This window comes from Lactuca virosa, chromosome 3 (assembly GCF_052849685.1).
Source record: "Lactuca virosa cultivar CGN04683 chromosome 3, Lactuca_virosa_CGN04683_v6, whole genome shotgun sequence".
NCBI classification, from domain to species: Eukaryota; Viridiplantae; Streptophyta; class Magnoliopsida; order Asterales; family Asteraceae; genus Lactuca; species Lactuca virosa.
This window is the reverse complement of record NC_136428.1, coordinates 227,478,322-227,504,698: the sequence shown is the minus strand read 5'-3', so window position 1 is coordinate 227,504,698 and position 26,377 is coordinate 227,478,322. Positions and strand designations below refer to the sequence as shown.

At 30.4% G+C, this 26,377-nt stretch overlaps 2 protein-coding genes across 4 annotated transcripts; one reads left to right on the top strand and one right to left on the bottom strand.

The window, feature by feature from the left end:
* Positions 1-1,312: 1,312 nt before the first annotated feature.
* Positions 1,313-4,633, top strand: LOC145167030 (rhamnogalacturonan I rhamnosyltransferase 1-like). The gene is made up of 8 exons (XM_079086110.1): positions 1,313-2,187; positions 2,296-2,363; positions 2,457-2,545; positions 2,622-2,787; positions 2,890-3,179; positions 3,268-3,472; positions 3,688-3,845; positions 4,254-4,633. Exons 1-8 carry the CDS (start codon positions 1,836-1,838, stop codon positions 4,474-4,476), a joined length of 1,551 nt encoding a protein of 516 aa, XP_078942236.1. The 5' UTR covers positions 1,313-1,835; the 3' UTR covers positions 4,477-4,633.
* Positions 4,634-18,995: 14,362 nt separating this feature from the next.
* Positions 18,996-22,133, bottom strand: LOC145167029 (transcription factor BIM2-like). 3 transcript variants are annotated; one of them, XM_079086109.1, is made up of 8 exons: positions 21,925-22,133; positions 21,752-21,860; positions 21,578-21,665; positions 21,047-21,116; positions 20,862-20,957; positions 20,424-20,779; positions 20,213-20,342; positions 18,996-19,320 (listed from the first exon to the last, which is right to left on the bottom strand). In XM_079086109.1, exons 2-8 carry the CDS (start codon positions 21,843-21,845, stop codon positions 19,204-19,206), a joined length of 951 nt encoding a protein of 316 aa, XP_078942235.1. In that variant the 5' UTR covers positions 21,846-21,860; positions 21,925-22,133; the 3' UTR covers positions 18,996-19,203. The 3 variants fall into 3 exon arrangements, with proteins under 3 accessions (XP_078942235.1, XP_078942233.1, XP_078942234.1); XM_079086107.1 differs by having other exon boundaries at positions 21,965-22,127; XM_079086108.1 differs by having other exon boundaries at positions 21,969-22,127.
* Between the last annotated feature and the right edge of the window lie 4,244 nt (positions 22,134-26,377).

Sequence of the window (26,377 nt, the reverse complement as noted above, 5' to 3'; positions counted from 1 at the left end):
ATATTTTCCCTTTTTTTTTGCCAAACACATTAAAATAGGTATTTCAAAATATTTAAGGTAGACCTATAATATTTTTATACATAACTTGTAAAAAATTTAATTTTAGGTGGGTCAAATGACCCACCCTAGCATAATGTAGCCTCGCCTCTAGCGGTGGGTATAGACCGCTTACTCTTTAAAGTCATCTGGTGTACCCATCACTAACCATTAATGTCGTGTGTCACATCATCATCACCCACAACCACTAAAAGTTTGGTATATCCATCGTTATATCCTTCTTATTTTTTGATTATTTAAAAAATATATTTTTTAATTATTAAAAATGTAGAGACAGATAAACATAGATAAAAAGAGAAACAAGATAATTGGTTGTGATGGTTAGTGCTCCCGAATCCCCACCACAAATAATCACGAAAATACCCAACCATTAGTCACCACAAACACCTCAAGATAGTGTTCACATTCGTGGTTCGTGACCACGTAGACCACGACCCCTATCGTTATGGGTATACGTCTAATTCATACGACAATCAACGTGGGTATACACCACTCATCCTTAATTCATATGACAATAAAATCGATGACGTTGCATTAAAACATAAATATATATATCCAAACATTCTCTCATATAATCAGTCTTGCATAATAATTTTTAGAACACACATAAAAACATCAATTAATAATGAAAGAATTGTAAAATCTTATTTTGCTCCCTTTCTCCCACGTGAAAGATAGGATTATGTTGAAAATAGTAAATACAAAAATAAGATTTGAAGGGGTCGCATTGTTTGACAAGTTCAAGTTTGATTTTAATTTTTGATTGTTATGGAAAAAATAACTGAATTTTAAGAAATATTTGTCGTAACAAAATTGATTTTTTAAAAGTAAAAAAATCATTTACCTCAAATACCTATATAATATAATAATTAAAGTACAATTTATTTAATTTTCATAAATCACAATGGTCTTTTGAAGGTACATATACATATACATACACAAATACACAATCATTTTCCATGTTTTGATGCTTTATTCATAAAAAAAATGATTTAATTGTATTCATATTGTCATCAACAATTCTATTAAGACAAAAATACACTCCGTAATTCTTGCAAAGCAATAACAAAACCATGAATTACCAAATAGATGAAACACAAAACGAATATTAATGATAAGATAATGAAAACTTAATTTAATATCGAATCTTGAAAAAGCCTAAAATGTTACTTTTACTATAAAAACAATGAAAAAAAAAAATACAATAATCGACTGCGTAATTAGAGGGCAAAAATTCAGTTTCAACTTTCCACTCGTTTTCTAATAACTCAACAAACTCCCCCTTCTCATCTCTCAACAATCATTCACCGGCTTTCACACACACACACACACACACACACACACACACACAAACACATACACACTCTCTCTCTCATCTCCTCTCTCGCTTCTCCGGCGACACTCGCCGAAATCTGATCGGAAAACTCACACACTAAAAAGGGTCTCCGGCACTCTCGTCATTTCGTTTTCTAATTGATCACATTGATCAATTCAAGATTAGAGAAGAGAAAAGAAAAAAACAAACCCAAGCATTTCAAGATTCTTTCTTGGTTTCTACAATGGTGATTAGGAATTCACAATATAACCGGATCAAGGTCGCCTCTTTTTCACAATAAACAAATACCCACATTACCAAATCGAAAACCCACTTCTTTCCCCCTCGATTCTCGCATCAAAAGATAGTATATATATTATATAAATCGAGGGTTTCGTTGAAATGAAATCAAGAAAGTAGATATGGTGTTCTTGTTAGTGTTAGTGGTAGTATTAGTAATAAAATGTGTTGTTGTAGTAGATTAGTTGACAAGATTGAGGAGAAGGAGGAGGAGGAGGAGCAGTTGAATGAAATGGGTGGTTGTGTAACGTTTACAGGTGGAGGTGGTGGGGAAGGTAGTAAAGGGGACAAATCGAATTCAAGTTTAATGGTGTTATCTCAAGCTAAAATGATACTTTGGATGACTCGAGGAATGACAACGTTGTTACTATGGATCTGTGTTGTTCAATTATTAACTGTTGGTGAAGTTTGGGGTCCAAGATTGTTGAAAACTTGGCCTTCTTGTTACACACATCCACAAACCGACATCCGTTCTTCATCTTTGATCGAACCCAGAATCCTTCTTCCCCCAAAAAGTAAGTTTTTGAATCCAATTCGTATCAAATTCTTGTTTTTCTTAGTTGATTTTGTCCAAAATGACATGTTTTTCATTGGGAATTCTGCAAATCTTGGAAAATTTACAGGGACTTACAAGAACAATGGTTATCTTATGGTTTCTTGTAATGGAGGACTCAATCAAATGCGAGGAGCAGTGAGTGTTTGTTTGTTATTCGAATTTCATAAAATATTATTCGATTGTGAATTTTGAGTGATTAATTTCGTAATTTGTGATTTGGGTATGTAGATTTGTGACATGGTTGCTGTTGCAAGATACTTAAATGTGACATTAATCGTTCCAGAATTGGATAAATCATCATTTTGGGCTGATCCAAGGTAACTTCATCTTCTTTAATGTTCATCAATTTAGTTAAAGATAACAATTCAAGATTTTGAATTTTATGAATTTCAGTGACTTTGAAGACATATTCGATGTCGATCATTTCATCAAATCCTTACGTGATGAAGTTAGAATACTTAAAGAACTTCCCCCAAGGCTTAAAAGAAGAGTCGATTTAGGAAAATTTCACTCATTAGCACCGATTAGTTGGTCTGACATAACATACTATCATCACCAGGTTCGTTTTTTTTAATGTTTTATGCTCATAAAGACATAAACTATTTTGCTTTTGGGGGTTTTAAAGTTATCTGATTTTGTAAAAATATTCATAAATCCACAGATTCTTCCACTTATTCGAAGGTATAAAGTTGTACATTTAAACCGAACCGATGCTCGACTTGCGAACAATGGGCTTCCACTTGAGATACAAAAACTTCGTTGTCGAGTGAATTTTAGTGGTTTAAAATTCACTTCACAAATTGAAGAATTAGGTAAAAAAGTTGTGAAGATTTTAAGAAAAAACGGGCCATTTTTGGTTCTTCATCTTCGATACGAAATGGATATGTTAGCGTTTTCCGGGTGCACTCAAGGTTGCAATGGTGATGAAGTGGAAGAATTGACAAGAATGAGGTGGGTTTTTTAATCAAGATTTGATTTTTACTTTTACCCTTATTGATTTAACGTTTTTACTGATTTGGGTAAGTTTTGGAATTGTTAGATATGCGTATCCATGGTGGAAAGAGAAAGAAATTGATTCTGATATTAAGAGAAAAGAAGGGTTGTGTCCAATGACACCGGAAGAAACCGCTTTGATTTTACGTGCTTTGAGAATTGACCGTGGGATTCAAATTTATATTGCCGCCGGTGAAATTTATGGCGGCGATAGGCGGATGGCTAGTTTGGCTGCAGAGTTTCCTAATCTGGTCAGTATAATACTGTATTAGGTGTTGTTTCTTTTTGACTTAATGAAAGCCGTATATTAAGTCATGGAAAGAAGCCCTTTCCATGAAACCTTTTAGCTTTTTAAAAATTTGTACTTTTGTTACTTTTTCCTTGAGATTCCCGAAATATGTTGTTATTTTTTCAAATATTATTTATCTACAGGGTATTTTATTTGATATTATAATATTATGAACAGGTTCGAAAGGAGATGTTGTTGGACCCTTTGGAGCTAGGGTTTTTCCAAAATCATTCGTCACAAATGGCGGCACTTGATTACTTTGTTTCTTTAGAAAGCGATATTTTTGTTCCGACATACGATGGAAACATGGCTAGAGTAGTTGAGGGCCATCGAAGGTAAACAAGCTTTATTTAAAACACTGGATATGACAGAAGATGTTGTACTGTTTTTGACATGAAGTAGACTTGTGACTCATGTGATATGGAACAAAAACCACAATCTTTTTGACCTACCCAAAAAAAGTGGAACAAGATGGGACATGAACCCACTCTTGATTTCATGTCTGTGTAAAAGACGTAAATAGCCCTCGAAAGCTTATCAAGTACAGTTCAGATGTAAATGAGACAAAAACTGCAACTTTTGTCAATAGGTGAGATAAGATGTGACATGAATTCACACTAACGAGTCATAAAAATTAGTCCTTATAAACGTTATCCACTCTCAAGTTCTGTCATATCCACTCCGGTCTTTGTTAAGTCGTGTCATTTTCTTGAAAACCATCTGATTTGATTGAAATGTGACAGATACTTAGGATTCAAGAAGACGATTCGGTTTGACCGAAAGATATTGATTGACTTAATAGATCGATATAGCGAAGGGTCTGTGAGTTGGGATGAGTTTTCAAATACTGTAAAAGAAGTGCACGCGGATCGAATGGGTCAACCAATGAGACGGGTTATGATCTCGGATCGACCAAAGGAAGAAGAATACTTCTATGCAAATCCATATGAGTGTTTGGATTCATGAGAAGATTAACAAGATTTGCCACTGATTTTTAATCTGAGATAGTTGAAGATTCTCTTTGATTGTATACTTAGAGTATATACAATTTCTTGCAAAAAAATGGTTCATGTTCTTTGAGAGTATTTTGAATATATAGTATACGTAAAGTTTTTTTTACGAAGACTCAGATTATATTATATGTTGAATGAATTATGTTGGTAAATTACAAAAAATTGGCTAAATATGAAATGGGTTTTAATAACAAACTTGATTTTTTTTGTCATATTTACCAAAAATAAACAAAAAAGTTATTCAATATTAAAAATGGGTTAGATAATCACATGTTCTTAATTTGACGAACAATTACATTTATTTAACTAAGACATAAAAAGACAAGAATGAAAATTAAAACCAAGCAACAATCACAACCTAATTTTTTTGTCCTTTAATGAAAGAATATGAGCACACTATCAAATGGTTTTTGTTGAGAATTTGCATCACAACCTTTTTTTGCATTTGCTTTTCTTTTAAATGATGAAAGTAACTTGAAAACGAAATTATATTTGTACTGTTTTGAAATAGGGAGATGATACTTTCACTTTGGTTTTTTTTATTAATCCACTTGATAAAATTGTATTTTTACTTTTATACCCTTTGAAACCATAGTCATCAAAACCTTGATTTCATTCCTTATTTAGATTTAGATTTTGTGTATGTTTTATTTTTCTATTTTTTTTACACCTTTAATTTGGAAACTTGTGTCTTTCGATTTTGGTTTTACTTTTATTTTTTGTTTCCACTTTTAACTTTAATTTTATTTATATATTATTAAAATGAAGTATATATTAATAACAAAAATAACTAAATTATTGGAACAAAAAATAAATAAAACATTATAGAAATATGATACCAACACCATACGAATATAATAGTCTTGGAATCGGTTAAATATCTTCGTTTGATTTATTAAGTGTTATATCATACAATATCATACACTAGTAAAAAAAATTATTGGTGTTGTAATCTAAACTGATATCACGGTCACAAAGTAAATAACGGCCACAGACCATAAATTGAAATAATAGTTCTTACAATGTAATAGTGACGGTAATAAAACACTCATGGTACTCACGTAAGATGTTGTTCAACATAGTATTCAAACAAATGCATATCACAAAATGTTAAAACTAATGTATCATGAAATATTTAATCAATTCAAATATTTAATCTGAATTGGATGAATATTTCTTTATCGTCACTATTACATCCTAAGAACTGCTACTTCAAAATGCGGTTCATGACCGTTATTTTCTTTGTGACCGAGATACTAACTTAGATTTCATCATTAAAAAAAATTAATTTTTTTTATTAGTATATGGTATGAAATTTATTAAATCAAACGAAAGGTGTGGGTATCATATTTGTATGATTTTTTATTTAATTTTTGTTCCAAAATTTATTATTTATTGTTATTTCTATATACTTTATTTTAATAATATATAAATAAAATCAAAATTAAAGTAAAACAAAAAAAATGTAAAACCAATAAAGGGAAACCAAAATCAAGGATATGAGTTTCCAAATTAGAGGCGTAAAAAAAAGGAGATGAAATCTAAATGAAATCAATTTAAGGGATCAAAATCAAGGTTTTTATGATCGTGTTTCTAAATGGCAAAATAGGAAAATACAATATTATTAAGTGGATAGATGAAAAGACCAAGTGGAAATATCACCTCCTTTGAAATAAGAAGAAGACAAAACTTCAAAAATGGTCCCTGTGGTTTTCAAAAATATCAAGTTTAGTCCCTAATTTCAAAAAACCTCACAGATGGTCCCTGTGGTTTCAAAACTTTTAACATTTGGTCCTTCCGGCTCACTCCGTTAGCATTTCACCGTTAACTTATTTTTTAATATTATATTGCAGGGGCATTTCCGTCATTTTACTACCAGAGACCATTTATGATGTTTTGTTTTATTTAAAAAAAAAAAGAAAAAAAAATTCTCTCTCTCTCTCTCTCTCTCTCTCTCCCCCCCCCCCCCCCACCAAGAACATGAATACCAAATTGTTTGTTCTTCGTGTAGCTAACCCAAAAGCAAGATTCCATTAATTGAAATTAACAAAGCTACGAATGCATTCAATTACAAGAGCAATTCCACATTTTAATTTTGTATGAACTGGATCAATGAATTGCCCTAATTCATATTTCATTCTTCATATTCATCTTACTAATGCCACACTATTTATCAGAAAATCAAACACTTATTTAAAGGAAGAATCAGGAAAGATGACCATCATCTCTTTGAACTCCTCGATTACATTCTTGCTGCAGCAGAGATGTCGGATCCCAGTGCCTTCATAGAGTAGACGAGCTCCTCAGCAGAAATCTTTCCATCGCCATTGGTTTCGAAATGGCTAAACCTCTGATTCCATTTCGATTCATGTTCAAGCTCAAGCGCCTAAAACCTATGATTACATTCTGATGCCAATTATCAATTGAACCGCACTCTTTGTTAACATCATAATCGAGCTTGATCAGAAATCATATTAACACACTGAAATCAAAAAATTGTTTCTAACATAGTGCTTCCACCAGAAAAATGCAATCAAAACATGAGCATATCAAATTAACACACCTGCAAATCAAATCTTGAACAGATTAAACCTGATTGGAACGAAGGAGATGGTGCATTGTAGTCGCAGGAGGAACAAGAGCCAACACAAACACATACACAAGTGTAGAGGACTTTCATCCACTAGGGAATTGATTTGAGGACTTTCACCCACTAGGGAATTGATTTTAGTTGTTAAAAGTTTTGAAACCACAAGGACCATCTGTGAGGTTTTTTGAAATTAGGGATTAAACTTGATATTTTTGAAAACCACAGTGACCATTTTTGAAGTTTTGTCTAAGAAGAATGGCTATTAATTTGATATGTCTTTTTTGTTGGAATGAGATTTTAATAAAGTAAACAATCTTATAATAATAAGTTATAATAATAATAAAGGTTAATAATATAAAAAAACATTATATTTTGTTATTTTTTCAATTTAACCATCCAATTTAATTTATATTAAAATAATCATTTTTTTATAAAAGTTCTATCACGACAGCCATGACCTATAAATATCGGTCAAAACCCCGCATGTTTCAAATATATATATATATATATATATATATATATATATATATATATATATATATATATATATATATATATATATATATATATATATATAGGGAAGGGTTATTTGGTAAACAAAAAAAACTCTAAAAATCATAAAAATGCATAAAAAATACCTAGAGATCACAAAACTTTTTTTTGACTTTTTTTATGAAAAAATCGCAGGTCTTTAAAGAAATTCGTTGAAAAAAATTTTAAAAAATAAAAAAATTTATAAAAAAAAAATGATTTTTTATTTTTTTTTCAGCGAATTTTAATAAAAAGCTGCAATTTTTTATAAAAAAAAAATTCAAAAAAAGTTTTGTGATCTCTAAGTATTTTTTTATGCATTTTTATGATTTTTAGGGTTTTTTGTTTTCCATAGAACCTATATATATATATATATATATATATATATATATATATATATATATATATATATATATATATATATATATATATATATAGGGAATGGTTATTTGGAAAACAAAAAAACCTTAAAAATCATAAAAATGCATAAAAAAAAAATACTTAGAGATCACAAATTTTTTTTTTTGAAAATATCGTAGCTTTCTATACAAATTCGTTGACAAAAAAATTTGAAAAAAAAATTTATAAAAAAATTGATTTTTTTTTTTCAACGAATTTAAAGAAAAAGCTACGATTTTTTATAAAAGAAATTCAAAAAAAAAGTTTTGTGATCTCTAAGTATTTTTTTTTATGCATTTTTATGATTTTTAGGGTTTTTTTTAGGGTTTTTTGTTTTCCATAGAACCTAAACCTCTCTCTCTCTCTCTCTCTCTCTCTATATATATATATATATATATATATATATATATATATATATATATATATATATATATATATATATAAACCAAATAAAAAGTTTGTCCACTTTTATTTTGTTTTTTTTTAATTTTAGGCTTATTTTCTATCAAAAAAATTAATATATTAAAATTTATAATTTTTATTGTCTATAAGGTTATGGGGAGTGGAGTGCGGTAAGAATAACATGGTGCCTATGTGGTATAGGGAACACCGCCCCCCTATGCGGTTTGGGGAGTGCGGTTTGAGGTGTGCGTCCATTCTTGGGAGCGCTCATTTATCTCCTTCTCTCTCTCTCTATCTCTCTCTTCTTTCTCTTTCCTCTGTTCATGGTATACCACTCCTTGAGTGTGGTAAGGGAGTGTGGCACCACTCCCTCCAGCCTAATAAAAAATCTATATTGATATATGTAGATGCGAAACAACGAAGTTCGTCTTTATTTTTTTTGCTGAAAAACCATTCGGTTTCGGTTTTCATGATTTAGTTTCATTTTTTTGGGTTAAAAAATCGATGTATTTTGGTTTCTAAGGTTTAGTTTCATTTTTGTTTTGTTAAAAAACATTTCAATTTTGCTTATAATTTTTTTTTCTTGTATTTGAAAAAGCAAACCGTAAAATTTAGTTTGTATAATTTAGTCTGAGAGTACAACTTTCATACAAACACATAGCCCATTTCTATAATATAGTCTAAAAAATATTAAATTTATTGAACTTGGATCATAGAAACCAAAAAATCAATATCTAGAGTTTCAAATATAGACCGGACTTGTTTGAACAAAATCGAAGAGAGGAGACCAAGAGAGAACTTTTGGAGTTTTGAGATCCCGATGTAAATTGTAAAATGTAAACGCTCAATTGGTTTATTAAACATATGTTTTCAAAATTTTAATATAATTTTTAAATTATTAAGATATTAATTAGTTAAATTCGGTAATTCGGTTCAATTTGGTCCAAATATCATTCGATAACTCAAATCATAAACAAAATTCATAATTTGGTTTAGCTTGAAACCAAACCAAAAACCAAATTCACAATTTGGTTTGGCCCGAATTCGGTTTCAATTTGGTTTGATTTTCGGTTTTCCGATTTCAAACCAAATAATGTCCACCCCTAACGAGAAACTCGTTTTTTGTCTTTTAAAAATTTTCAAAACCCGAACCATCCATTTTTTCCGATTGTTAAGTTTTATGTTTTTTTTTTATTTGATTTGATTTCGGGTTTTATTTTTTCTTCGCAGTCCTAATTAATAACAATAATGGTTGTGAAGTGGTGAATTCATTAGAATATTTTAGGGGAGCACATTGAGAAATTTGATATTATAAAAATGTGAATTGTATTCGAGGAGGGATGTGATCCAAGAAATTCTAAATGGTTGAAATTGAATGATCCAAGAAAAGTAGCTTTTGGGGCTTATTATGCATCAAACCCACATAACCCCTAAAAAGAGGCTATCACCATTAAAATACTCCTTGAGTATTGAGCATTATATTAATTGTTTTATCATCCAAAAATTAATAAATATAAATTTCGAATGAAGCAGAAAAGAGAAGATAACTATATGACTTAACTTGAGGAACAAGTTAATAGGAAAATGTGCACATAACCACACTCGATTATAGTCATAAAAGAAAATCGTATTACTTATGATAAACGTTAACTATTGGTGACTTTCTTTTATTTAATTGAAAATACATATCGTACATGCAATATATCATTTCTTTATTTCACTATGTTAGCTTTTTTTTTTAGGGAAAACTATACGAAGTAACATGGAATGTTTAGTTAGACCTGGCAAACGTGTCGTGTCGTGTCGGGTTCGTGCCGTGTCAAGACATTAAACGGGTTGAGAGTGCTTACCCTAACCCGACCCGTTTAATTATCGTGTCGTGTCGTGTCAACCCGTTTATTTTCGTGTTAATTTCGTGTCGGGTTTCGGGTTAAGGTTTAAACCTTATAAATATGTTGTGTCATGTCGGGTTGAAACATTTTAAAGGTTGAAAAGTAAGCTCACGGAGGAAAAAAACTGAGAAAGTGAAATGCTGGAGTTGGGAGGTGGAACGGAAAAAAAATTTATTCTCCCTCCCTCCCATATTTATTGTCCATTTTTGAGTTTTGAAGTTTTTATTTTTCTACTTTGACCTTAAATAGTTTTATTTGTGTTATAAATTACTTGATAAAACTTATAACAATGAAAATACATTTAAAACAAAATTCATTCATATATTTTGCATTAAGTGTTATATATATCAAAAACAAAAATATTTAAGGTCAAATTTGAAGAATAAAGACTTCAACAGTCAAAATTGTACAATAAACATGAGACGGAGGTAGTGGTAAGTTTAGAAAGAAAAATGGAAAGAGTTAAGAGTTAGGATGCAAATGAGATAGGTAGTGAGGAAGAGTAAAATTAAGTTACTTTAAAAGTTTGAATTTTACTTTTAATTCTTGAATTTGGGCCACTACAAATGTATAATATTGAAAATATTTATAAAAATATGAAATATATATATATATATATATATATATGAAATATTTATAAAAATATGAAAATATTTATAAAAATATGAAATATATAAATTACTTGATAAAACTTATAACAATGAAAATACATTTAAAACAAAATTCATTCATATATTTTGCATTAAGTGTTATGTATATATCAAAAACAAAAATATTTAAGGTCAAATTTGAAGAATAAAGACTTCAACAGTCAAAATTGGATAATAAACATGAGACGGAGGTAGTGGTAAGTTTAGAAAGAAAAATAGAAAGAGTTAAGAGTTAGGATGCAAATGAGATAGGTAGTGAGGAAGAGTAAAATTAAGTCACTTTAAAAGTTTGAATTTTACTTTTAATTCTTGAATTTGGGCCACTACAAATGTATAATATTGAAAATATTTATAAAAATATGAAATATATATATATATATATATATATATATATATATATATATATATATATATATATATATATGAAATATTTATAAAAATATGAAAATATTTATAAAAATATGAAATATATAAATTACTTGATAAAACTTATAACAATGAAAATACATTTAAAACAAAATTCATTCATATATTTTGCATTAAGTGTTATATATATATCAAAAACAAAAATATTTAAGGTCAAATTTGAAGAATAAAGACTCCAACAGTCAAAATTGGACAATAAACATGAGACGGAGGTAGTGGTAAGTTTAGAAAGAAAAATAGAAAGAGTTAAGAGTTAGGATGCAAATGAGATAGGTAGTGAGGAAGAGTAAAATTAAGTCACTTTAAAAGTTTGAATTTTACTTTTAATTCTTGAATTTGGGCCACTACAAATATATAATATTGAAAATATTTATAAAAATATGAAAATATTTATAAAAATATGAAATATATATATATATATATATATATATATATATATATATATATATATATATATATATATATATATATATAAATTAAACGGGTCATCTTCGAGTTGAAAGTCTTGACCATAACCCTACCCGTTTAATTATCGTGTCGTGTCGTGTCAACCTGTGTACATAAACGGGTCAAAATCTCTGACCCTAACCCGTTAACTTCGTGTCGGGTTCGTGTCGGGTTGTCGTGTCGTGCCGGATTTTGCCAGGTCTATGTTTAGTGTGTGTTCAATACCATTAAGTAACATGGAATATTTAGTGTGTGTTCAATATTTGATATCTTTTAAGAAAAAGTTCGAAAAAAAATGTGTTTTGCAATAGGAAATTTATCTTTTATTTTAAACAAAAAATTTATAATCTAGAAGCTATTTCAAGTAGTTTTCCATGGGCTTTTAGCTTTTTTTTATTATCTAATTTTATATATTTAAGAGCTAAAAGCATCTTTTGTCAAAAATGTTTGTACAATTAAAAGTTACAATTTTCATATCAGTTTGTGGATTTAAACTATTGGCTAGTTTTGCCAAAACTCTTAGCATATTAATAAAAAAAAGAGTAAATTATAGTTTTGGTCCCTATGGTTTGGTTAGATTTGCATTTTCATTCCAACTTTTGAAAATTTAACAAGATGCATCATTGTGGTTTAAAGAAATTGCAATGCAGATTATTTTTTTATATTTTTTTCGCTTGCATTTTATTTTATTTATTTATATTTTTTATTATTTAGATTTTGTTCGATATTTTTTTGATTATATTGTTTAATGTTTTTTACATTTAGTTCGCTTATATTTATTATTATTTTTTTTGAATAAATTTTTCTAGATTTTTGACATGTTGTTTGAATACATTTTTTTTGACGTTTTGTTTGTTTATATTTTTTAAATTATTTTTTGTAAAAAATGTAAAAATGTTCGTTAAATAGATTACGTATAAAATTATTTTTTTAATAGGATTAACAGATATACTAACCGAAATTCGAAAAAGAGTTTCAAGTTATATAATGGCTAATTGGAAACCATATAAAACGAACAAATTTCTAATAAAAAATGAACTCGAAAACATTGATACATGTGCTTAAGTTATAAGAATTCTGATTAGCATTTGCTATTCGGAACAAAATATAAAAAAAAAAATTAAACTTGAAGCAATTGACCCTCGTTTCGAATTCCGGTTAGCCTATAATACAATAACACTATTAAAATAAGTAATTTTATACCTAATATGTGTTAATCATACTCACATTTAACAAACTTTTATATATTTTTTATACAAAAAATATTTATAAAAAGATTTACAAAAATATAAAAAAACAAATGATCAAAAAAATTAAAAAAATGTATTCGAACAAAAAATTAAAATAAATTATAAAAATTATTCAGAAAAACGTCAAAAAATATAAACGAACAAAAAAAATAAAAAATCTATTCAAAAAAAATATAAATTATATAAAAAAAATATAAATAAAATAAAATAAGATGTAAGCGGCAAAATATACAAAAAGTATATATATATATATATATATATATATATATATATATATATATATATATATATATATATATAGATAAAAGAAAATACAAAAATATAAAAGTAAGGGTAAAATGATCTTTTTAAATGGACTAAGGATGTGCAGTTCAATTTCTTTAAACCACATGGATGCATCTTGTCAAATTTGCAAAGATTTGACTAAAAGTGCGAATCTAATCAAACCATATAGACCAAAACTGTAAATTACTGCCATAAAAATGACAACATGATTATTGGAAATATAAGTAATTAACCTAATTTTGATCACTTTTCGAATCGTTTCGAATTCCGGTTAGCCTACAATACAATAACACTATTAAAATAAGTAATTTTATACCTAATATGTGTTAATCATACTCATATTTAACAAACTTTTATATTTTTTTTTACAAAAAAATATTTATAAAAAGATTTACAAAAATATAAAAAATAAAAGATCAAAAAAAATTAAAAAATGTATTCGAACAAAACATTAAAATAAACTAAAAAAATTATTCAGAAAAACGTCAAAAAATATAAACGAACAAAAAAAATTAAAAAATATATTCGAAAAAAATTTCAAAAAAAATATAAATTATACAAAAAAATATAAATAAAATAAAATAAGATGTAAGCGGCAAAATATACAAAAATTATATATATATATATATATATATATATATATATATATATATATAAGAAAATATAAAAAAATAAAAGTAAGGGTAAAATTGTATTTTTAAATGGACTAAGGATGTGCAGTTCAATTTCTTTAAACCATATGGATGCATCTTGTCAAATTTGCAAAGATTTGACTCTGACCTTTGGTCAAAGTTTGGGGTTTTGGGATCAACGGAAGCGCAAAATGGTCTTTTTTACCCTTAGTAGGTTTGACCGTGGACTTTGGACTCGTGAGTGGTTGTGGACCTTAATTAAGGTTAATTATTTTGTTAACTAGACGGAGTCTAGATCCGGCAGCTCGGGTGCTAGGTTTTCGTGTCATCAGTATCAGGTGAGTCTCCTCACTTATCCTTACCTGTGTGGTAGAATAGTTGTATCTGAAATGACCAGTTAGGTCTAGATGTTATTATATTGTGCTGTTATTATGTGATTCAGAGTGCAGATAGTCTCCAGGGTTGCTGACAACCCACAGGGTGTGCTATTAGCCCACTGGGACTGTTGATAGTCCCCAGGGCTGCAGATAACCCATAGATGTTATTTATGTTGTGTTGTATGTGGTATATTGGGGAACTCACTAAGCTTTATGCTTATAGTTGTTGATTTATATGTGGCAGGTACTTCGCAGGACCGTGGGAAAGCGAAAGTCTGATTGTACACATGCACTGGAAATTTACTATTGGGACATGATCTTTATTTTACTCTGATAATTATGATATTTGTGGTTTTGAGATGACTTGTACTTGATGTCTGGTTGTGAAACTATGTTTTTTGAAAGTTTTTAAAATGAAAAAATTGGTCTAAAATTTGAGGTGTTACAGTTTGGTATGGTTTTTAATATATATATTTTTTTAGAATTTAGTAAAGTAAAAACTAAACATTTCTTAAAATTTTTGGACTTCAGACATGTTATTAAAATTTTAGAATACATTTTTTTTACTTTGTACGCAACGTTTAATTTGAATCCAAAATATAATATGTTTTTCTTTTCACAAACTCACATTTGATGTGACATAAAGCTAATCCAACAAAATTAAATTGGTCCAAAATTTAATATTTTAGACAAAATAGACATTAGGTTAAGCCAAAACAATTTGGGTTATTTCTAGGGATGAGCAAAAAATCTGATGGTACCGTACTGGAATCGAAAACGATACCTTATAATTACATGCGAGTTGGTACTCAATTCCACTAATCAAGCATTTCAGTTCTCGGGACTAGCGGTATTCGGTGCTTTGGGTTCGAGTAAGTACCAAAACTGAACCAAAATTTAAAAGAATACCCTTAAAGATCAAATGAACTAATTTTGACCCTTATAACACTTTCGTACAAATAATCTTATTCTTCTTCATGCACCTTCTTCTCTGTATATTAGGTTTAAGCATCAACTATGCTAGATAAGTATAGTCTAAGTCACATAGCCCTAAAAATGGAGACTTAAAAACTTTAATTTTCTAGACTTAGTTTTTTTTTCTTATTAGAATTTTTGCATAATTTCATTCAACTTTGAACACTTAAGAATCTCTCATATGAACTCAGATTAACCTAATTCTTCCTTTCACCTTCTTCTCTATCTTGGTTACGTGTTAGGCTCAAGAATCAACTGATTTGGATAACTATAGTCTAAGTTACATAATACTAAACATGAGTACTTGAAAAAATAAAATTTCTCAGACTATTTTCTTCTTAACAGAAGTTGTGTAAAAAATTTCTTCAAATTTGTACACTCATAACTCTCTTATATGAACTCCGACGGGGCTCATTATTTTCCTATATGTTCTTTGTTTTCTTAATTTCAGCTGTGGGTTAAGAACCTCTTGTTTTGTTGTACTTAAGCCCGAACTCTATAGCGTTAAACATGAACCGTTGCACATAGAAAAATTGATACTAAAATGGGATTGACACTCGATACCTACAAAATTAGGTTCTCGATTTCAGTACTTTCGGTTCATGTACAAGTTCAGTGCGATTTAGGACCCGGACTCGCTCGTGGTTATTTCTCAATATTTTTCATAATATTATGGTATTTTATGATTATCCACAAATTGTTTGACTAGCTATGTAAACCTAAACCAAAACATTATAAGACAAATAAATTCAACTAAAATTAATTGAGTGGGCTGATGAACGACTCATGGCCCTAATGGCATAATCTAATAGGATGATTTCTTTTTCTTTGTCAAACTTATTTAGTAATTAATTATATTTTATTCTTATTAAAAGTAAATAATACAGTATACAATAAATACCTGATTTTTTCTACTTATATATATATATATATATATATATATATATATATATATATATATATATATATATATATATATATAATTTTTAAAAACTTAAAATTGAAAGATAAACATAATAAAATTTTAGTTTTTTAGAAAAAAAAATGTTTTATTTTTTATAACCTTGAAAAATAATAAAATCAGATTAAAAATTATAAGTTTTTATGATAAAAAGTTAGGTTCAGTTGGTTGTTAATAAAATTACAAAAAAAGAAAATTTGGATTATGTGTATGGATGAAAAAGAAATTAATATGCTAAATAAAGGTTTGATAGAATTATGTTTGCTCATTAACAAAATCTTGATTTTTTAAATCTGTTACTTTGGCTAATGCATAATTCTGTAGTGGCATTTTTAATTATTTTAAAATTTGAGTCAGTCGCTTTAGTTAAATTTTATATAGTTTTTTTAAGAACAACAATCACACAAATAATCCTTACAGTACTCTTATACTATTTATTTTATTTCCAACGAGACTTGAACCCTTAACATTTGGCTGATACACCTTTCCAACAATATATGATACCGCTAAAATATATCTAATCTGAATGATATTTTATTCGGTTACAAAAAATTCCATATAGGATAAATCCTATTCTCTATGACTTAGGTTTTTATTTTGACCTAAATTTTTATCTTAATAAAAATCTAAAAAACGGGTACCGTCATACTAGTCGTTTGAACCCAGACAATGATCATTTTCCTCTTAGAATTAGTATAAAAATGTGTTAGGTTCATTTGGTTTCAATACACCATAAAAATACTCCTTATTCTCAAAGTTTTTTGCAATCTCATACTTTCCACTTCTTACTTTAAATTCCAAATTGATAATGACATGTTCACAAACTTTCACTTTTGTTGGTAGTACCAAAGTAACCTCAAAAAGCTATATGAATGTTGATGAGGTGGAAGTCGTACATGTTGTTAAACCCGACAAATTGATCTCATTTTGATTTGTGCACTATGAATGACATAAAGTGAAAGTCTCAATATGTGTATTTATGGTAGGAGCAATGCTTGACAAAGAAACTAGGTAGACACTTACTGTCATACTCTTAAATCTATATATTTTATCTTCAATGAGATTTGAACCCTCAATCTTATATCATAAAAACTTTTTTATCAACTCCTAACACGATTACATCATAAGTCTTTTGGTTTCTATTTGTTTTATGTTTGAAATTATTTTATGAAAATAAGTGTGTTTAAAAGCTTTTGATAATAATCTAGCAAAGAAGGCCAAGTTGTTGCACTTCCCGATAAGGTTTTAGGTTTGAGATGTGCTCAAGATTTTATTCATTATGCTAATTGTTTTAAAAGAAACAACTTATTTATCTAGTGTTTATCATACTAGTCCCTTGGTTTTCAGTTAATTTTATTTAGTGTAGAAACCGAAAAAAAATACCTAATTTTACCAAAAAAAAAAAAAAGTTGCTATTTTCAACAATATCTTTTTGAAACTTATTTCACATGTATTCCAACAAATATGATCAAAGTTTAACCCAACAATTGATCATATAATGAGTGGGATAATAGAGGAATATCTTGTGGTCGTGATCAGGATGCGAATATTGACTACATAATACTACTTTACAAAATTATGCTAGAAAACAACAAACTTCCTCACCATATAGTGAATTCGGAAATTATATGACATTAGTTATTATTAGGTCTGACAATCGTGTCGTGTTCTGGTTGGCGGGTCGCGGGTTGACGGATCAAAATACACCAACTCGAACACGGCCCATTTAACTATACAGGTCACAGGTTGGCGGGTCACGGGTTGCCAGGTTTGGAACATAAACTCATATATGACCCGTCAACCCACTTATTTATAAGGGTTCCCAAGTTGGCGGGTTCGTGGGTCAGATTTGGGTTCGTGAGTCAGATTTCCATAAATAAAATTGATAATTAAACATGAATAAATTCTTGATGCAAACATATCCCAATTTTAGACACTTATGCCTTAAACATCCAAATGAAAATTAAAAACATTCATAGAAACATGTTTAAACTAAAACATTAATACAAACATATTGCACATGTCAAATAGTCAATGGCATCATGTCCTGGTGTATAAACTGTATAATACTTAAGTCTTAATACATTTAAAAAATATATAATTTTTTTTTATTAAAATTCTAAACGGGTTGGCGGGTCAACCCGTATATTTTTTGAGAAACCTATATATAAACTGTTTAATAAACGGGTTGGCGGGCTAGCGGGTTGAAAAACTCAACACAAACCTGTTTATTTTGTGTCGTGTCAAGAATTGTCAGGCCTAGTTATTATCAAATGCATGTGTCAAAAAATTAAAACCCTAATATTCTGGTTTTGGGAAAATGACTCTTTAGGGTAACTAACTGTTGCATTTGTTTTCATTTGGTCCCTTTCCTTTTTTTTGTACTCAATATACCATCGAACTTGTTGTTTGTGTGCACCATAACCCTTTGACCGGCTATCACAGGTCAAAAGTCAGTCAAAGGGTTATGGTGAACACAAACAACAAGTTCGATGGTATATTGAGTACAAAAAAAATGAAGGGACCAAATGAAAACAAACGCAACAGTTAGTTACCCTAAAGAGTCATTTTCCCTTTGGTTTTCGAAATATGCTTTTTCACTTAGTAGCAAACAAAATTAAGAAAAGAAAATGTCAAAACTCAAACATTGATTCGTTTGTTTCAAATGAGTAATTAGATGACATACAAAAACAAAAGCAGCTTCTCTAATTTGCAATGGAAGCCCAAGACTACAAAGTTAAATACATAACTCCCCCCATTTTCTAGTAAAAAACATGTACAACGAAACAAGTTTTTCCATATTTAAAATTTTTTAAATAAAAAAACTTATAAATTATGAGTGTAACAGAAAAGAAATAAGTAATTACTGGTTTTGTTCTGTTCTTGGTTTCTTGAGCACTTGATCATAAACAACATCATCTCTCCTCCTAATCCCACAATGTGCCATTCCTTGATTACCCTCAGATAGAAAATCATGCTCCTGAACACACACACACACACACATAATTCATGAATATTGTCATAAGGGTAAAATGGTCATTTAGTCTTTCTCATTAAGACGGTTTATCTTATCCGCTATAGGAAATACAAAGAAACAGAGACCACTCACTCTATCACTCTATCCATTTTCCGTTCATTCACTTCAGCCATACAAACCTTAACGAAACTAAATGACCATTTTACCCTTACACTTCCAAATATTTTCCTGGTAAAATGACCATTTTACCCTTGCACAACCTGCTTTCCCGATTTTATCAAGGGCAAATTACATAAAAGCCACTATATTTTGGACATTTTTGTATTTTAAACACTATAGACCAAAATGACCATTTTACCCTTACATTTCAAAATATTTTCCTGGTTACCCAGTTATATAAATGGTTAAAATATAGAAAAAAACAACCTACTTTCACCATTTCATCAAAGGCAAATTACATAAAAGCCACGATATTTTGGCCATTTTTAACTCGCTATAAACTAAATGACCATTTTACCCTTCCATTTCAAAATATTTTCCTGGATACCCGGTTTTATAAATGGTTAAAATATAGAAAAAAAGAACCTACTTTCACCATTTTATCAAAGGAAAATTACATAAAAGCCACTATATTTTGGCCATTTTTTACACACTATAGACTAAATGACCATTTTACCCTTACATTTCAAAATATTTTCCTGGTTACCCAGTTTTATAAATGGTTGAAATATAAAAATGCATAACCTACTTTCACTATTTTATCAAAGGAAAATTACATAAAAGCCACTATATTTTGGTCATTTTGTCAATGAAAGTCAAAATAGAGTGGCTTTTAATCTTTTTATGTATCTTGCGCATTTTATAAAAAACAAAAAAATATGGTTTTTTTATTGACCTTGATTCCAAAAGATGTTGAAATTGATCCACTACTTGTGACTTTTCTGATATCAAATTGCACAGAAATATTCGCTTGTGAAAGATCAACTCCAGAAGAACCCAATGCTTGAGTTAGATTATTTAACAGCCTGTAATTAGTAATTACATAAAAATATTAATTAACAAAAACATTAAATTAAATAATTCAAGAAAATGAAAAAAATACTCACCCTTTGGAATAAGCATCTGAGATTCTATCTCTATCTCCTTCTCTTTGCATCTTCAATTCTTGAAGCTCATTTGGAGTAGCATCCTCATTCATTAGAGATCTATCATCCCAATATTCATGAGGAATCCGGGCAGCCTGGGCAGGGTCAGGGTCAGGGTCGGGCAGGTATGTGTTTTGCTGTAATGGTATGTCAAGGGCAGCTGCTCGGGCAGCTGAAGAGTGACTCAGTTCGTGTTCTATCAAGCTCTGTGTGTTTGACAGCATTGGTGGGGAAAAGACGATATTACCCTCGTGTAAAGATCCGTTTTTTATGGGTTGTGATTGATCTGTGAAGGTATCTGTGACACTATTTCCTCTCTGTTCAAAAAAGATTTATCAATTATAGATTAATATAGATTAATATGGATATTAATATTATGATGAAAAATTATATTTATACCCATGGCATTAACTTTGTGGGCTCTGGACTCCAACCATGGAATGTTCCTTCATATACTTGTAACTTTTCTTGTAAAAAATGGATATATTGAATCACCTAAGTTCATAAGAAAGATTAGTAAAGTTATGTTGAAGTATAGAAAAGGTTGTATTTGTATATAATAACAAGGATACATAGTTACATACCTCTAACAAGAAAGAAGCTCTGTCTCTTTTCTGATCATTTTGAGGAATGAGGTCTCTTAAAATCTGGAATCTGTGTAGTTTCAAGGTTATTAGGTTGATAATTGATTAGAAAGTAGAAACAGTGTGCATGAGAACTTCTTGTAGAATAATTTGCATCACAATGAAAAGGATGCATCAAGTTGCATGTAGAAGTAGAACCTTTTTATTCCCCATTGTAAAAGCAAGAAATTGGAATACTTTGTTTATATAAAAAGTCCGAAATGAAAACATGTTTCCATTGTGGAATAAACATCTCCTTCAACCCTAATCATCCTGATAGATTATACTACATGAATCCTTTTCCACAATTCATATATGGAAAGAGAGGCAGAGAGACTTTTTTTCTTCAATTTCCCTCCCTTTCTTTCCAAAAATACAGAGTGTAAGCAAGCTATGAGCAGAAATTCTTTAATCCTATGTTGAGAAAGCATGTGTATGTAACAGAAAAGGGTAATGATCGAAGATAAGATGAAAAAAATCAAGCATGCATGCCTCTCGTTAATTTTGCTCCTTCGCCGCTGCTCCGTCTCAGAATGCTTAGAACGATGAGAGCTCGCCTTCTGATCATTCCTCCTTCCATCTGCATTCAATTAGAAAGTTCAATTTCAATTCTGCATGCACAAATCTAGGTATATAAAATACGTATGTGTTTACGAAATAAAAAACCTTTCTGTGAGGAACCATCAGTTGTTCTCGAAATGAAATCTTCTTCATCCTCTTCTTCTTCTTGATGGTGATGATTCTTCACAGTCCTTACCATCAGCTCCAATTCCTTCTGAAGAAACACAAAATTCTATCATCATATAAATGGCGCAATTGAGGCAAACAAACAAACTCACACGATACGCATAAGCAAGGGCGTAGATACGGAGACACAACCTACTGTTTAAGCGTAGAGAGAGAGACGGAGCTGCAGCCGGTGTTGCGGCGACGTCGGCGGCGATAAAAGTCGGTACGGCGGAGGAGTTTGGTAGTTTAATTTCCGAGAGGGCCGGAGAAATGGGATACGGTGGACAACTGTACGGGTCACTGAAAAGCCCTAGCTCGATGCTTTTTTAATTAAAACATTTTTTTGTTTGTGGTAATGGTGTGTGATAAAATACGCCGCGGTGCACACGTTAACGTGGACCAGGTGCTAAAGTGTACACTTTTGGGCTTGCACGGACGAGGCCCATATTGGAGTTTGTTTGGACTTTGGAATTTGAACTCTCTATTTTTATTTTTAATAATTACATTTTCTAAAATACACTTTATTATTTATTTGATGAAAATACAGCACTATTTATTGGGCGATGCTAATAAAACACTCATATACACCCTATTGAACACTTTATAAAAAGTCAACCTATAATTAACTACTTATAATCAGCTTTTTCGGAAAACAATGCAATTTCATCCAATAAAAATATTTCAAAATTTAATTAGAGTGTCGATATGGTAAAATGGGGTGTCTTTTTAGTCAATCCTATTTATTTTGAAGTATATAAAATATTTGTAAAATATTTATTCCTTTGTTGTAAATATTAATAATGTTGGTACGCAATTTTATAAAGTAATTTTTGTATATCAGAGGTCAAGCTTTTGGTTTCGAGTTTTATAAAAATTACTTTGATATCCCTTGAAAAAACGTCACTTTTGGTTTCGTGTTTGATTTGAATCTCTTATTTATAAGGTTGTGGGGAGTGGTCACACCCAACCCACCGAAAAAGTACTGCCACCTCTGCGCCACGTCAGCTTCACCACCAACCCACCATCAACCCACTAAACATTGGAAATGGTTACCATTCCATAAATTCTTTTTTTTATTATTTTTTTATTTTTTTAACATTATAAATAAAAACATAATTTATAACATAAATTAATTTTTTGAAAACAAAAAAAAAATAAAACCACATTTCATTAATTAAAAACATAAATATTTAAAACTTAAATTAATAAAATTAAACATTACATTGTCTAAATAAAATAAAAATATAAAAACATAAAAAAACATCGAAAAATTCTAATTGTCGTCGTTGTCGTCACCGGCATCATCCGCCTCGTCGTTACCGTCCTCATCCTCCTCGTCGTCACCATCGTCATCCTCCTCGTCTTCACCGTCATTTTGCCCTTGAAATTGTCTTTCCCATATGTATTCGGTCAAATCATGTCATAGATTGTGATGTGTTTCACGGTTTTGTATTTCCAAAACCCTTGAGAAGTATGCCGGACTGCCAACTTGTATTACTGCAGGTGGATTAAGTATATCGTTTGTGGTATATGAACAAATAGCCCTACCCTCTTGTTCTATTATCATGTTATGTAAAATAACACAAACAGTCAACACCGTCGTCAATTTTTCCCTGTCCCATGTTCGTGTCGGATGTTTGATTACGTGCCACTTTTGTTTGAGGACTCCAAACGGCCGTTCTACATCCTTCCTTGCAGATTCTTGTGCTAACTTGAACATTTTTCTTTTATCGTCGGCCGGAAATGTGTATGACTTGACAAATGTAGCGTATTCAGGATATATCTCATCACCTACGTAATAGCCATATTTATATTCATTTCCATTGACAACATATGACATTTCTGGTGCTTTACCCTGTAAAATATTGTTAAATATCGGAGACGCTTGGAGCACATTCAGGTCATTGTTTGACCCCACCATACCAAATAATGCATGCCAAAACCATAGGTCATTTGAAACAACCGCATCCAAAATAACAGTCGCACCCCATGATCACCTCGCGTGAACTGACCACGCCACACGTTGGGACAATTTGCCCACTCCCAATGTGTACAATCAATGCTACCAAGCATCCCTGGGAACCCATGTTTAGCTTGATGCGCGACATACAACTGTTCGACATTGCTTTTAGTCGGATGTCACAAGTATATGTCACGGTAAAGCTCTACAACATACTCACAAAATAGATATGTACACTCTCGACCCGTCTTTTCAGACATTTTCAGATACTCATCTGATGCGTCTGCAGCAATGCCGTATGCCAATTGTCTAAGAGCGGCCGTGCATTTTTATATCGTAGTAAAACCGCATTTATCTCTAGCATCCCATCGTAATTGGAAAAATTCATAATTACGTGACAAATCTCTAGCTATACGTAAAAATAAATTTCTACTAATACGAAAACCTTCTTCGAATTTCGATAGATCATATAAACAATCAACGACAAAATAACCATGTACCAAACGTTCATGTGCCGCCTCTCGATCCCGGTTGATCCATTTTTTATGCTTCTTCTCGACGTTTGAACTTTCGCCCCTCTCACGTATCATGTCTCGTGCCGCAGACAACAACATATACAAAATGAAATCCTCATCAGAATCGTTATCATCGGATGACGAAGAAATCGGAGGTAGAAAATTATCCATTTTTTTGGTTGAATGTGTGTTTTTGTTTTGAAGTAATATGGGTGTGTTTGTGGAAATTATGTTTAAAATGAATGTATATATAGAGAGAATTTGAAAAAATAATAAATAGACAGCCTAAAGATCATCCTTCACGCGTCTTGGGTTGCGCCACATCAGCCTTCACGCGTCTTCTTCTTCCCCGTACCAGACAGCCTAAAGATCATCCTTTTCTACTCCTCATTCTCTTAAATATCAGAGATCAAGATTTAATTATTTTTTCATTAGGGAATTTTGTATATCTAAACTTCATCGATTAATACGTCGCCACTTCCCTAAATTGTATGCTTCATCTATTCATGTGTTTCCTTTTGTGCTTATGAGTTCATTTCGGGTAATATTGGAGATTGAAAGTTGTTAACGTCTAGGAGTCGTTGTGGTATGGTAGGATTTGATAGATGTAAAGAATGTAAATGCCCCTTTCAAGCAGCTAATCGATTGCATTAGAAAAGGGAAAACCTGTAAGATCTTACTTTCTACTCTACTTTACTGTCACTGAAATCAAGTTGTGTTTAAGATTTTCAATCACAGTGATTGTAGTTGGTGATTGTATGTTAGTTAGATTACAGGTGATTCTTCTTTCTTCATTTCTTCTCTTCCAATCATACCATATATATTCATTCCATTGAAGCTGTTCAAGTTGCTCATTAGCTTACATTCTTCTTCTTTTTTCACATCCACTTTTGGTGTACATGTGTAAGGTGGATGGACAACACCACCCAAACCCAAATACAAGTCTCAACGTATTTCTCAAAATCTTCCTTGCATCTTTCAAAATACATTTCGATGTTGTTTTCTTTCATATTTATTTTTGTGCTTTGATTTTCTGCAGTTATGATTTTTATCAGGAGCTAGAGGAGTTTGTGGTGGTAATCTTTTGAGGTAATTATGATTGTTTTTCCATACAGTATTTAAATGTTCATTTTTCTTAGGCTTGGGGGAGTGGTGCGGTAGAGGGAGTGCTCCCTTGCCACCTAGGCAGCGAACATCGCCCCCTCACCGCGGTTTTGGTGCAGTTTAGACTGCACTACGGCTAAATAATGTCGCACCTTTTTCTCTCTCTCTTTTGCCTCTTAAACTGTCTCTCTCATTCTTTTTCTGTTTTTTTTCTTTTTTTTTTCCTTCATATCTATTTTTCTTTAGAAATCAATTTTTTTATATTAAAACCAATTCTTTTAATATCTATTTTTGTCACACCCCAAAACCGGAACGGCGGAAACGTTCGGGGGCGGAGGACGTCATGTACAGTATCACAACAATGCATAATAGTAAACAAGCAACAACATCATCCATTGCATTAATAGTAATATTTTAATACAAGTGTGTTCTGAAGTTTATAAGACACCAAAAATAAATAATCAAAATAAGAGATGAGTCTTGATCGTACTCCATCTTCTCAAAACCTGGTCATCGGTACCTGTCTACTGGTGACCTGAGAATACAAGTTATTTTGAAAGCGTAGATCAGCATTAAAGCTGGTGAGTTCATAAGTATTTTAGCGTCATTGTTTGTATAAGTTTGAAAAATGTACTTGTAAATGTTTGATGTAAAAGTTTGTAAGTATTTGATGTAAATGTTTGTAAACTTCCTAGAAAATCCTATATTTTCTACTAAAGTAGTCTTCTACCAAAGACTCAACTGTTATCTATGTTTGTTCTTTTGTAAAAGCGTGAGTTTTCCCAAAGTATGACTATCATTACCAAAATATAGTTTAACATTACCGTTTATGTGAGAAGATCACAATGTGAATGAATTGGGAAAAATAAAGATGTAGTGTAGTTTTATCTAGGTAACTACTAATGTACTAACTACCTTTAAACTTGTTAGTTAATTAAGGTAAAATGTGATATGATTGTAACCATACTCGATTGACCAGTAAAA

Coding starts and splice junctions, on each gene's coding strand:
- LOC145167030 (XM_079086110.1), top strand. CDS start 1,836: ATGTGTTGTTGTAGTAGATTAGTTGACAAGATTGAGGAGAAGGAGGAG. Junction 3,473..3,687: donor CTGCAGAGTTTCCTAATCTG/GTCAGTATAATA, acceptor TATTATGAACAG/GTTCGAAAGGAGATGTTGTT. Junction 3,846..4,253: donor GTAGTTGAGGGCCATCGAAG/GTAAACAAGCTT, acceptor GAAATGTGACAG/ATACTTAGGATTCAAGAAGA.
- LOC145167029 (XM_079086109.1), bottom strand. CDS start 21,845: ATGGTAAGGACTGTGAAGAATCATCACCATCAAGAAGAAGAAGAGGAT. Junction 21,666..21,751: donor TGATGGTTCCTCACAGAAAG/GTTTTTTATTTC, acceptor AATTGAATGCAG/ATGGAAGGAGGAATGATCAG. Junction 20,343..20,423: donor TCAGATGCTTATTCCAAAGG/GTGAGTATTTTT, acceptor TACTAATTACAG/GCTGTTAAATAATCTAACTC.